We start from the raw sequence: 14,290 nt of genomic DNA, 5'->3' as shown, positions 1-14,290 counted from the left end.
TTTATGCATATGGCTGTTCTGTAGGAATAAATGATGATTTTCTGAGAACTTTTAAATTTTTATTTATGCATTAGCATTACTTTATAAATTGTAGTTGAGTTTCTAATGATTTATAAAAACGTAAGTCCCTGCATTTTTAAGGGAGATCTTTACCTATGTAGGTTAGCAGGAAGTACCACATTTACACACCTCTGTTGTCTGGGAATCTGCGCCACAAGAGCATGGAATATTGGTGGCAGAAGTTACCTAGCACCTTAACAGGATAGGAGCCTTCATCAGAAGGTAGTGTGTGTAGTATCCTTCCCATAAACATACAACTCTTAATAGGATAAGATAGTGCAGAAGGTTAGACTGTCTCTTGAGGAGGAAGCACTCTGTATCTTGCATTCTGTGCTACCTCACAGACTTCAAAAGTTTGTTCCACTCCTGGTCTGCCAATGGTATTGTACAGCAGGTGAGTGAAAATGGAATATGTGGCAAGTGTCTCCTGGCATGCAGGAACACTGAGAAAGAGAATTGACCGGCACAATGATGGAACATCAGCTTAGAGGAGTGCTGCAGTTACAAGGGCTACCATGAATGTATCAACAGAGGATTGTACAGGAGTTAGAGAGACACAGAGACTTTATTTCTGTAAAGAAATTTTGATATTGATTGTTGAAAAAGAAAGTTAATGAAAGTTCTGGAAAGAGTTCAGAAAAAAGCTGTGAGAAATTGTTTTGAGGCTTAAAATAAAAAAGCTAAGTACCTCTTTAAATCTTAGCCAAAATGTAATTTGACCCTACTCTATATACTAAAAATACACAGTGAAAGCATTTGGGATAATAGATAAAAGGGATCTAATAAAATAGGTTACAGTAAGATCCAGTGAATTGAAGCTAAAGCTCAACAAATTCAGACTAAGATTAAGCCACTGCATTTGAACAAAGAGCACTAACTTTTGGAACAACTACTTGTAGTCCAGTAGAAATATTCTATCACATGAAATCTTTAAAGCCAAATTTATGCATGTTTTTCAAAGATATTCCCAAGCTCAAGACAGAAGTTCCGTAATGCAGGGTGCAGAAACTCCCGGGCAAGGTTCTTTGATCTGCGCTATGCAGGAGGTCGATCTAGATGATCATTGTATTCCCTTCTGTCTTTAATCTATTGAGGTGCATTATGACAAGCTTAACATGTATTTACACGTTTCCATCTAATTAACAGAATGTAACAGAGTGCATTTATAGAAAGACAATTCAATTATTTTTAGATACTACTGTACCTTTAATTTATTAGCTTTTGTTAAAAGCATGTAACAATCTAGAGGATATAAAGTATAATTTACAAAAATATAAATCTTGGTTATTTTATTTTTAGTATTTCAACATATTACTATATAGTATGTGTTACTCAGACAATATGTTTAACAACCTGAAATTATCCAGCAAACCAAAAGTGTGGGATATTACATATGTCTTTTGTAAAACAAATTATATATTAGGGAAAGTTAACCAGAAATGGCTATATTAACATACTGTTTATATGAAAGCTTATGCTGTGCACTATACTTGCATCCTGAAGAAAATATACATTTTAAGCCTTTTATTACAGCATTTTTCAGTATAAATATGCAGATTAAAAGTATGAGTGTTTTAGGCAAAAAGTTTTGATTCGTGTACAAAAGTGATATTCTAAAATAAGCCTGCCTTTGCAAGTTCACTTCCCATCTTCTTGGTTAACCGAAGAGATAAAATAGTCAGAAAAATAGCATCTAAAAACATATTTTAGTCCTTTGATTATGGAAAACTTTATACTTAAATTTCTCACTAAACACCAGGTGTCTTGACTAGGTGGGTTAGGAAGATATTTATAAAAGTATTGAATTCCTGGAAGATGAATATGAAAGACAAATGATGACAGCAAGACACAACCTTCCAGGTGAGCATGTGTATCATTTTAGTCTCTCCACATGCTTTCTGTAGAGGAATTGTAGGCTTGCATTCATTCATCAACACTAGTGGATTCATTTCCCATTCACAACTTTCCCAGTGTAGTCAGGCAGGATATGTAGGTCTTGTTAATGATGTGTTTGTATGAACTTATCGGCAGGCGCAAGTTTCAACCGACATATTGGGATACACCTTTAAAACAACGTTTTTGTTCTCATCTAAGAACAGGACACTGAGTGAGCTCATTTTGTCAGGAACGCAGCAGGGTTCTGGGATTCCAGGAATGATTCCCACTGCTTTTACGATGCTCTGAATTGTAGCATGATTTGATGGCCGGACAATCTGGAACAGAGAAGGAAATAGTTATCGCTTCATTTATGAGCAGCCACTTTCCCAGACAGACTTGGAAAATGACAACAATTATGGTTTTTTTCTTTCTTGAAAAACTGAATTGAGTCACAGGGCCATACAGCATAGTCAGTCCCTCACACTTCCAGCTTTCCTGCACAGGGTGTATCCAACAGATATTTTGTGTTCCTTATGTGGCCTTCATAAATACCAGAGGAGGGCACTGGTGGCACAGCGAGCGGTCAGTAGCCTGGAGAAAGAATGTCCTTGACTGCACCTACTAGGTACTGGAGGCAGGCATGCAGGAGAAAAGGACTAATGTGGGGCAAACTTCTCAGCCATAAGATGTTATCTTTTGTTTTCTTAACCTCTTCTCTGACTTGGAAAATTGGCTACTGTAATTATTTCCAAAATAGCTGTCTCTATGTTCCAGTAGTATTTCTCTTCATGTATGCTAACCTGGAATTAGTTCTGTTTTCCTGGAGTACTTATTCTCTTTCAAAAGAGCGCAGTGCTCCAGAAGTAATGTCCACAAGGGGGAGTTAACTCTAGAATAGTCAAACAAGCTGACAGAGCCTTTCTCATCATAACCCCATGACAAAGTATTTCATACCTGTAGTCTGTCTGCTTCCCTCTGCCTTCCTCACCAGGCTTTCCGCCCCCGCCCCCGCCTCCCCCAAGCTAGCCTCAAAGCAGCAGAAGAAAACAAAAGGCTAGGAGGGCAGGAGAATTATGAAATGAGGTTTCACAGCAGCTTTACATCTATATAGTATTCAGGGTACTGACCCACAATCTTTTTTCTACTACTGGTTTTTGAATGCAGTAAACAACACAAGGAAAAATATTTGAGAATAGGAGGCAGCCTTTAGGAACGACAGCACTGAGAATAAGAAAAGGAAAAAGTTAAGATATGTAAATAGTATACTGTTTAGAAGTTAGGTGTAACTTTTTTTTTTTTTTTAGCCGTTATTCACAAGCTATATTTGACCGTTGCAGTCTGAGCAACTGAATAGTACTAAACAGTTTTCACCGCTTCTATTACTTGAGGCACATACAGTCAAGCACAGGTTTACCGGTGACAGAGTGACAGCCTTTCTTTGGCATTGCCTCAGCATAGCATGGAATGCATGTGCTCCAGCTGTCACGCTTGAATACTATCCCAGCAAATGAGTACCGTAACAGTAGCAAAACTGTGTTAGTCATATCAGGCTTTTCGATACAGTTTCACAAGTTTTCTGCATGGATCTGCTACAGGTGGCACATGAAATCTGTCATCACTATTGGTACATAGCTGTATGTCAGGCGGAAAATGACATCTGTGGGACAAAAAATAGGGACTTTGCACACCTCCACATGGAAGTGGATTAATGTCTCCTATGTCTTCTCTATTTTTCAAATAGTTGAGTACATGTAAAACATGATTTTTCATTTCAACATCAAAAGTTATGTAGTGCATGGGTATAACAGAGGAGCTATTTTTTAGGATAATTCAGTTCTGATATATTTACTTTAGGTGTAACATATTAGCAAATCGGATCCAAACCTTAACTGCTATTAAGGCTTTCAGATGTTCCTTAACTGAAGTGATCTCATTTGAGCCATTACAAGGAGAAACTGTGAAATCCATCCTTGATGCTTTGGGGCTTCAAGGCAGCATCCCTACAGCCAAGTCCTAACAAGTGACCAATCCTGGAAAGTGCCTTTCTGTAATTAGCATATGTTGGCATAATTAGCAACAGCTTGCTCTCTCATACCACCCTTCATCTTTAGATTTCAAACCTGTCCACAAACAAGCAGCGGTGAATTAGTCTCACAGCTGCTATGCGAAGTAGAAATAAGCTTCTACCCACATTGGCCATGTCAGCAAATCTAGACAGCAAAAGAGAGACAGAAGTAGCTTTCGTGTGTTTAAGCAACTACAGAGTTTAGAAATTCGAAGAACTAGAGATTCTGAAATCCAGTTCTGACTTTAACCTTTATGAAAAACCTCCTGCAGTGTTCCTAGCACCTTTATTATTTCATATTGTTATTTGAAGCAGTCACAGATCCTAATGTGCTACTGAAATAGAATTTGTTGACCCCCTGCAGTGGATAGCCATCATTGCCTTCAGTGCTCTCACTGGCTTTGTACCAATGTGCTAAAGTGGAGAGCTTGAAATAATGAGTTCAATGCCCAGTAGTGACAGCACTGAGGAAGTGCTAATGTTTTAAATGCTGGCTACTAAGTTATATACAGCAGGCCAGGCTCTTCTCTTAACCTCTACGACAATCCTAGCTTAGAAACATTTTAGGCCTCAGAAAATAGAAGGATGGTGATGTAGCTGAAAAGCAATTGAACAGCAGGTTTGAAATATTTTAGACCCTTCCCTTCTGCGTGGCTCATGATAAAAAGTCTGTTTTATCATGAATTTGCACTTCACCACCACCCCCCCAAATTAATAAGCAATACTTCTTAGGTTTGGGAAAGTTTTCTTTTCAGATTTGAATTCAACTCTCAAAATGAAACTCATGAACCGATACACTTACAAGGATGAAATCAAGAGAATTCTAATTATTGTAGACCAGGGGATGGGTATGTTCCCACCTACTTCTACCACACATAAAACTAGCATTTGTTTGGCAAACGTGGCAGTGCAGCCAGCCATTATTAACCATATAAGCTAGTCTTCCCCCTCAGTACAGGGAATAAGAAGTTCAGCAGTAAGGTTGGTGAACTTGCTATGACAAGATTTGTGCCAGAGCTCTTATGTATCCAGACCAAGAATTGCAGTTATTAAAGTAGATGTGCAGAGTGATGTACCAATACTTTAAAAAAAAAATCATAGAAGTATAATTCTATGTCCACAGTTCTAAAAGAGTACCTTGGAAATAAGTTGTTGTCCTGTTGTAAATCACAGGATGACTGTATAGACCAAGTCTTCATGAATAGCCTTAATCTGGCCTTTGACTCAGGAGTGCCAAGATCATATGCATTCTTTCCTGACTTAAGGTATATATGCAAGAACAAAAGCTATTTCTCCCACCATAATATTTAGCAATTCTTATGCTCTGACCTGAAGCTTCATTCGTGCTGATGTCCTAGTTATCTGTTCATTTGGTAACAGTAATTTAAAAAAGTTACGGCTATGAATTTGCTTCTTCCCCCCGCCCTTAAAAATACAAAGGTAACAAAAGGTAGACCTCTTCCAGATCAAACCTAATCAAAGAGTGTGTCGAACCAAAAATCCTGAAATCTATGTATCTGTGATTTAGTTTTAAATTTCTCTGGGTTTTGTTTGTTTCTTTTGGTTTTTTGGCACCAAGCTGCTAGTGCAGCCACATTAATTTATCTAACAAGCATCAAAATGAGAACGAAAGTAAGTGGTTTTGATTTACAAGGGAATCTTTATTATATAGCAAGTAATATTTCTAGATAAGACATTAAATAAGTCAGCAATGTAAGCTTGTTTAACTATTCCATCTAGAAATGGATCCAGTCTCTTTTGGTTCTGTCAGCTTTTGTGTCCGGCTGTTTTGCTTGCTTTGGTGTGTATGAATGGTGCATTAGGCTGTGGGTCTATGGCAGAGGACCCATATTCCCAAGCTGTGTTTTGTTTTGGATAAGTAAAACGGTGTTTGTGTTGCATGATCTCTTTATACTACAACAAAAAAGGGAAGTTGTATGTGAGTCTGTGCAAGCTTTAATTTTTACCAGACCATGTATTGATTTATGTATACATGGTTCAGCATTGGCCAGCTACACAAGAACACGTGGTCAGATTTGTACACCCTACTTTGATGTCTGGATTTCGACTGCTCCTGGACTTAAACTCGCCTGCATATCTACTCTTCCTGAAATCATACTACTTACTTCAACACCAACATACATCAATCTCCCTGTATGTAAAGTAGGGCAGATTCCTGTCTCGAAGCTTTGAAATTCTCTGCTGTAAAACACTATCCATTTTTTATGTGCCAAGTGACCACATGCAAAAATAACAGTAAAATAAATAATCAGCCCATCTGTAGGTAGAATCATTAGAAATAATTACAGTTTCTAAACATGCAGGTTGTGCAGTGCTTCAAATCCTCCCTTCACCCATTACTTGAAAGTCCTATAAAATGCCAGTCATTCCCATGCTACATAGGATTGCCAAAATTTCTACTTCTTGCCATAAAGCAAGTGAGTGGGAGTGGGCCAAATTGAAACTCCATTGGAACAGGAGTTCATGTTTGCTTCTCTATTAGCAAATTTCACACTGCTTCTATAGGAGGAATTGAGTATGCTAGCTTTAGAGTGTTACAGACAGCTATTTGGCATTTCCAGCCATATAAAGTAAATCAACCTTTTTGTTTCAGCAGGATTATCTTAATTTTAAGAATTTAGTAAATTGAAAAAGCATGAGAGAATTTTGAGATGCAAATATCAGCTTAATCAGCATTCTTATTTTCAAAGTAACAAGCAATTTCTTATAGTTAAAAATACCTCAGTGTCACTACTCTGCATTTTTCTCCTAAGGTATTACCAGTGGAATTCAGAAATACTCTCATACAGTGCCTTGTTTTATTATTAGCATATAATACTTTATACTTCTGCTACCACAACAGAGTAGTTTGACGATTTAGTGTGCAACCATATATTTAGTAAGCTGCATAAATCTTTATGGTAGATATAAGATATAAGATGAGAAATTGTAAGATAAACCAGAGATATTTTTCTTTAGATTACATTTAAAGATAACTTGGAATCTTTTGCCACTCTTATAAGTTGGTGGAAATGCTATTGCTAAAATTATTTAGCCTGCACAAGGCAACAGAACACAGTGAAAAAGGTAAAAATCTAATGGAAAATCTAACTAAGTAGTTGGATAGGCAGAACAGTAGATCTACTGTTGGCAGGCTAACAACAATGAAAAGGCATACTACCTTGGGCATTGGAAATTCACATGCCCCTGCACAGTAGTAGGCATCAAATGATTTGGGAGATATGATCCATTCATTCCAGCCAATATCAGCAAAGTCAACTTTCATGTATCTTCTTGAACAAATCCTTGGCTCATTCCATTGTTTCCTCCTTGCTTTCTTCATTGTTTTCTCATCGAAATTTAGCACCTGAGACTTTGTAAGTGTTTCTGTATTTTCTTGCCCTTTTCTCCTTCGATCTTTGCGTGAGGCTTTTGGTTTCAAGGACTTGTAGGCATTCTCCCATATGTCATGTTTGTTGTATTTATTGTTGCTATAATCTACTTCTGGCAACTCATTGTTCTGAATAGAGCTAGAGAGGTATGTATCCCTCCTCACTCGGGTATCAGTAGAAGCATTAGAGGATAGATTTGGGTCTCCATCATTGGAAGGGAATGGATCATAACGCTGTAGAGTGACTGCCACACTGTTAGGTTCAGAGATTGCAAGATCATTGGCATAAACTAGTATATAAGGTAAATGACTGGTGACCTGTTCAGGGAAGCCCTGGTGTTTCTCCCCAGAATCAAGCTCAGCACAGAGAATGAGCTCTCCAGCCAGTTTTGATTCTTTTATGATATGCGAAATGTCCTTTGCATGCCAAGCCCCTTGCCTTTGAAGAGATACAGTGATATTCCCTTTCACTAGCCCATAGGCAGAATTCTGATGAATGCTTTGGAAAATGAGGTTGAGCTGCAGGTTCAGGGGCAGGTGAAGGAGGCGGCAGGATGAGTTCTTGGACCGCTTACAAAACACTTCTCGGTGCCGAGGGCGTTTTTCAGCATAGAAGTGAAAAGTGGCAGCAAGGATCATCTCTGAATCCTGCATGGATGTCAGATTGAAGCAGTACAAGGGTTTCTGGGCCAAGAATTCTGCAAGAGAGCAAGGATAACATGAATAAATTTCTGAGACCAAAAATGGTAGTCGAACCCTTATTCCAATATAAGTGGATTAACAAATTTTGCTTTTCATTTATCCATTTCAAATCAGTTAGTGTAGTGAGCTTGTCACTTCAGCTTAAAACTATGGTGAATAAGAGGAGGAAAAAACACCAACAATATTTCATAGCAATATTACAATAACATTGGGAGCGTCCAACACACCAGGCACCTTTTGTATACATGAGGGATAAATGTCTTCCCAGAGATTTTCAGTTTCAAACTGCCTTTTATTCCAGGCAGGCAAGAAAAGCAATCCTTGCTTCTATTTCATTTGTAACAAAGTCAAGCTTAGAGAAAGCTATAAAATTTGCCTATGGCAGAGCTCAGAATGGTACCTTACTCAGCGTACTAGCTGAAAACCAGGTTTACAATTAATAGTAAAGATGGTCTAATCTAAAGCTCACTGCAAAGATTCCTGAAAGATCTCTGGTTGCTAACTCTGTGGGCAACAGCGTATGAAGCTCATCATCTATAAATAGCACACAAGAGGCATTTCACAAGGGGGCTGGAAGTAAGCAGTGCAACACGTTTTTGGGGCCATTCCTCTTATGAACAATCCTCATTTCCAGTATACATCACGTAGGAGCTTTGTTTAAAGCACTGTGAAACCTACTTGGTTTCTAAGACTTGTGTTTTGATCTGCTTGAAGTTCGTGGCAACTACTGTTGAATAGGAGCTGACTCTTAAAATTCAAACGCTGTTTGATATAGCTTCTTATTAGCTAGTTGAACAATTCGTGCTCAGGTTACATCTCTACCCTCCTCTTAAGGAATATGAGCAATTTGCACTAATAACTGTTTATAACATGTTTATTTAAACAGTAGAAACTCCTCTTAGTGTGTTAAGAAGAAATCCCAGAATCAAAAGACCTTGTCTTCACAGTCTATCATTGTGAAAAGTTTGTGTGTTGTTTTGTTGGGTTTTTTTACTAGCTCAAGAGTATACAGGAAAGTGGTGGCAGAACCAAGAAGTGATTCCCGTTCTCCCAAGCTCAGACTGGTACTTAGAACGCATCAAAGGACTACAGTGGGTAAGTTTGCATCTTTAGTTAACCCAGGTGGACAAACCCTCTGGCAGCCCTTCTCGACATACCTGGAAATTCTCTGGCAGCAGGGAGAAAAAAAAAAACAAACAAAAACAAATAAACCCCAACAAACCCAACAGCCAGCCTTCCCAGAAACACTTAGGTTTCTTTTTCAGTGCACTGTGGATGTTGAGCCACAGAAATTTTGGCAACAACAGAAAGGCAGTACTGTTAACTGCCACCTGCCAACGTTATTCCTTTTAAGCAGTTTCATTTGGAAGATTGTATTGGGTCTGGCTGAGATGGAGTTAATTATCTCCACAGCAGCCCTCATAATGCTGTGTATTGGTAGCAGCAAGGTGTTGATAACACACCACGGTTTTGGCTACTGCTGAGCAGTGCTGGCACAGCACCAAGGCTGTCTCTCCAACATTCCCCCCTCACCAGTAGGCTGGGGGTGGGCAACATCTTTGGAGAGGACACAGCCAGAACAGCTGACCCGAACTGACCAAATATTCCATACCATATGATGGCTGCTCAGCAATAAAAGCTAAGAGAAAGGAGGAGGAAGGGAGGGCGTTTGTTATTTACGATGTCTTCTGGAGCAACTGCTATGCATACTGAAGCTCTGCTTCATTTTTCCTTTGCTTCCATGCATGACTTTTGCTTTATTAAACTGCCTTTATCTTGACCCACAATGTTTTTTTTTTCCCATCTTATTTTTCCCCTCCCATCCTGCTGAGGAAGGGAGTGATACAGTGGCTTGGTGGACACCTGGCACCCAGCCAAGGTCAACCCACCACAATGGAAATTAATAGTGCTATGTTTCACTAAATTGGTGCTTGCTGTCTTCCAGTTCATGCTGGATAGAACCATCATTTTGACTAAACCACAGTAGGTTAGGATGTTCATTAGTTCCAGGCCCACGCAGACAGTCTGAAAGTACAAATGTTCAAGTATGCAGTTTCTATCTACACCATCTGTATTTTTTTTGTGATGCAATGAAGTGGAACAGCCTGTACTGATGCCCCCATAAAGGTTTCATAGGTGGCAGAGAGGCTAACAGAAACAGTATTCTGTGATGACAACCTATTTGTTTCTGTCACTTTAGGACAGGATTCCTATCTGTAAACACTAGTCTTATGCACAGGTGCTCATACTGTGAAAAAACTTAAGAGTTTAGATTCTATTCAAGTCTTTGAAGCATAGAAATTTCACAAGGCTGCCAGCCTATTTTTCTGACCAAGGAAGAGAATAATCATAGTATTTCCTTTAGAACATCAGTTATTAATGTTTGTTCATTTCAGAAGGCTTTTTTAAAAAAAAAAAAAAAAAAAAAAAAGAAGTCTATTCACTGCCTCTCCTTACCAGAGCTGTGTACAGTTGAAATTTTAATTTTTTTTGTTAAAGTAATGGAGTGCCTCTAGCACCATCAGTCCTAGAGATATAACTGTGAAGCATATGCATCGCTGGGATAAAGGCATTTTAAACACCAGAGCCCCAGGGTTTCAAATGGGAAGGTAACTTGTAATGATAGCTCAGAGAAAGGGAATTTTAATTAATCTAAATTAATTCTGCATTCTAGAGTGAAACAAACCCTTCAAAAGACAAAATTCTTTTTAGAACAGAATAAGAATCTGTGAATCTGCAGCTGGAAGTACAGGCTTTTTAGGAATTGAGGAGTTTTGAGTTTTGGATGGAGCATAGTCATACTTGTCAGATTGCATCAGATTGCTCAGGCTTTTACCAACCTGTCAAGCAAGCGTTGTTACATTTTCCAGGTCTACTCTGAGTTGAGCTATACTAGCTGTATACATTAAAACTGTTAATATTTTACTGATTGTATCTACCTGTAGTCTTAATTAAATGGCTGCTGGTTTTTATTATTCACCAAGGCCTTTGCTTCATTTAGCATAGAGGATGGGTAATGTTTGGGGAATGAACTTGAGCTGCAAGAGTCAATTTATGGAGGTGTTTCATGGCTTAGGCAGCAGATTGCTGCCATGAAGACTAATTCCCCCTAATCTCAGCAACCTAGGTAAAGTTAGGCAATAACTTAATATTTCACTTTTGGTCGCAAACCACTTAGGACTTAACTGTGTAACCAACTTCAGTCAATTGGTGCTGTTTTCTAAAGCTACAGAGTTCCCTGAAAACTGGAAAGCATCTAAAGAAAAAAAATGAACTTGAGACAACCATAACAACACTGATGCTCAAGCATCCCCTAACAAACAGCTTTAAGTTGCAGCGTAGGAACAGAAGGTTACACATTTTCTGAAAGGCACATGTTTAAAAAAAAAAAAGTAAGTCCATTGCTTGGAATAATGAAAAGGAAATTGTAGGTGTAGTCTGTTTTGCTTATCTCAATAGGATCAGAATTATCATCCACATTTTATAAAGATAGGACATTCCACATGTCTTGTTTGAAGAACATGCCAACTTCTTCTTTCAGAAGAAACCACTGGAATTTCTTGGAGTAGATAAAGGAAAACATACTGCTAGATAAGGTTCTTCTCCCCACCCTTATCTTGTGTCATTCTATGGTTCATTTCAGACTGTTCATCACTAGGTTGATGAATTACAAAGAAATATAATTTATTGTCATGACAAAGGAACATTGCAGAGGAGCTTCTGCTTTCATGCCATGTTACTGGGGAGAGATGGGATCCAGTAGAGAAGGTACATAGATGGGACACAGGAGACAGGGGTTTTGGACATGGGCGTGCTTTATCTCCATTGCATGGAAAGACAAGTTATTTCCGAGCATCTCTGCCTTGGTTTCATGATCTGACAGATGAGCAAAATAATATTGATTTGTAATTGTTCAGTACAGTCTATCTGTACGCAAGTAAGTTGTTCAGCAGATTAATTGGAAAAAAAAAAAAATACAGTGCAGTTCTGCATTCTTCCCAAACCACTCTTGTGGTCCAGGGCCTTACTTGAGTAGCAGCCAGTATCAGCTGCTCAGTTCGCAGAAAAATAAGAGTGACAGCAGGAGGTCATGGAATAACCATCCACAGTCAAAGTTCCTTCCTAACCCCTATTAGTTAGCAGCTGCTAGCTAATGATCTAGAGCATGACAATTTATTTCTCTCCCAAATGTCTGTGATTGCTTTACAGCCTAACTCCTAGATTTCTAGACATTTTCATTAGCCCCTTACCTTTCCATGGGACCTCCTCCTCCTTGAATGTGATTACTTTTTAATGTTACATTTGGCATAGGATAGAAATTAAGTTGGGGTGCACTATACAACATGAATGATTGTGCAATATTCTAGTTACCATTCCCTAAATACTGCATTGTATTCTATATATGAGACTTAAATGTAGGAGAAATGGATTGAAACTCGCAAAAGCAAATTGTGAATTGATCTATCAGATGTGCCTATAAAAATGAATATTTCTGGCAATGTAAAAGAAGTTATATTCTAGAAACTGATCTAATTCTTCTTTTAAGAGCTAAGATCTTAGTTATGGTCTGTAAGAGTTAACCAAAGAAGGAAGACATTTTCCAGAAAAGATATTTTGGGTTTCCTTGGCGAAGGAAAAGAGTATTAGCTATGCAAACCTCCTCTTTCTTATTTTGAAGTAAGACTGGAATAATGAAAGTGCCATTTTGAGACAGTATATATGCTCTTCCACCCTCATAATCAAGCCAAGTAAAGCTGGGGAGAGGGAGGTCAGACATCTATCTTCTCAGGTTTAGGCAGTGCAATGAATTTAAGATCCCGAGCAGTTTTAGGCGGTCCCGCAGGCGGCACTCTTCCTAACAGAAACTTGTAAGCCTGCGAGAAGAGCCGGAGGAGAGGACCTGCGGCGAGAGCACTCGCTACTTGTTTTAAGCTCCAAGTATCTCTGAAAAGATCTTTCGACCCAGCGCGACGTGCACTGGGAACAGCACTTCTTTTGCTGATGGTTTGCATCCGCAGCAACGGAGGCTTTCTGAAGGGGGATACCTTGTCGCCGATCCTCTCAGGGGAGGGAAGGGAGCCAGGGAAGCCCGCAGAGGTGGGAAGCCGTTCGCAGAGCGGAGGGGAGTCCGTGTCCGTGTAGTTAGCAAGGATCCCCCCAGTATTCACCCAGCGTGATACCCCCCCTCAGTCAACGACAACCTCGGCGCAAACCCGTCACTTTAAAGCGAAAGAGGAGCGAGGGCGCTCCGGCGGTGATCCCGCGCCCGGCCCGTCTTACCTGGCCTGGCTTTGAAGCTACGGACCGTGTTGCCGTCGCCGGGCCGGCTCCCTTCCCGGTTGTACTTCTCGTAGAGCTTAAGCATGTGGACAGCTACCATGTCCTGAGCGATGCTGGCAGGGGGCGGCGAAGAGCCCCCGCGGGGGTCACGGTCGGGGGAGGACGAGTCCCGGGCGGCCGGCGGCTGGACGGGGCAGGCGGGCTGGCTGCCGGCGCCCTCCCCCGCAGGCGAGCGGCAGCCCCCATGGCCCAGGGCCCACAGCAGGAGGCAGCAGGTCAGGCGGCCGGCCATCGGGGGGATGCTGCGGGGCGGCCGGGCGCGGAGCGGCGGCGGCTCGGTCGCTGTCTGTGTCTGGGTCTCCCGGTTGGCCCTGCCGCACCGGGGCGAGGGGGCGGCGGGGCCGGGAAGGGAGGAGGGAGGGTGGGGGCGGCCCCCCCCCGCCGCTGCTGATGCCGCCTCCGCCGGGCCAATCCCCGGGCCCGAGGGTGAGGAGCTGCGGCCCGGGGGCGGCGGAGAGGGACTGCGGCGGGAGCGGGGGCAGTGCCAGGGGTCTGTGTGCGGGGGGGAAACGGGACGGGGGGAACACGACGACACACACGACACGCTGCATTCCCCCAACGTGGGGGTTTCCCCGCTCTTTAAAGCGTAGCGGGGAAAGGCTCTAAATTAATTAGCGTACAGCCGCTGATTGGAGACACATGTCACTGCCGCCGCTGTGGCAGCGAGCGCTGCGGCAGGACGGCACCTTGGCTGCCTGAGCAGCGACGGGGGCGTGGAGCGTGTGGGGGGCTTGAAAATAATTTCTAAAAGATAGAAGCAAATAGATAACAAGCAGGCAGGCGGTGGGAAAGGACAGGAGGGTGGGTGGACGGGAGGTACAGCATTAGAGGGAAAGGGTGCGCACATACGTGCA

The 14,290-nt window shown here is 41.1% G+C and overlaps 1 protein-coding gene across 1 annotated transcript; it reads right to left on the bottom strand.

Annotated features, from left to right (window-relative positions):
- Positions 1-797: 797 nt before the first annotated feature.
- Positions 798-13,743, bottom strand: GDF10 (growth differentiation factor 10). The gene is made up of 3 exons (XM_054831965.1): positions 13,377-13,743; positions 7,185-8,092; positions 798-2,273 (listed from the first exon to the last, which is right to left on the bottom strand). Exons 1-3 carry the CDS (start codon positions 13,666-13,668, stop codon positions 2,082-2,084), a joined length of 1,392 nt encoding a protein of 463 aa, XP_054687940.1. The 5' UTR covers positions 13,669-13,743; the 3' UTR covers positions 798-2,081.
- Between the last annotated feature and the right edge of the window lie 547 nt (positions 13,744-14,290).

The sequence above is a fragment of the Grus americana genome, chromosome 7, assembly GCF_028858705.1.
Source record: "Grus americana isolate bGruAme1 chromosome 7, bGruAme1.mat, whole genome shotgun sequence".
Taxonomy (NCBI): Eukaryota; Metazoa; Chordata; class Aves; order Gruiformes; family Gruidae; genus Grus; species Grus americana.
This window is presented reverse-complemented; position numbering and strand designations above follow the sequence as displayed.

What these genes read in the sequence shown, in the direction of transcription:
- GDF10 (XM_054831965.1), bottom strand. Translation starts at nt 13,668, where the DNA reads ATGGCCGGCCGCCTGACCTGCTGCCTCCTGCTGTGGGCCCTGGGCCAT. An exon ending in TAGCTTCAAAGCCAGGCCAG is followed by an intron (nt 8,093 to 13,376) that starts GTAAGACGGGCC and finishes GCTCTCTTGCAG; the next exon opens with AATTCTTGGCCCAGAAACCC. An exon ending in GTGAATTTCCAATGCCCAAG is followed by an intron (nt 2,274 to 7,184) that starts GTAGTATGCCTT and finishes TCTCTGTTCCAG; the next exon opens with ATTGTCCGGCCATCAAATCA.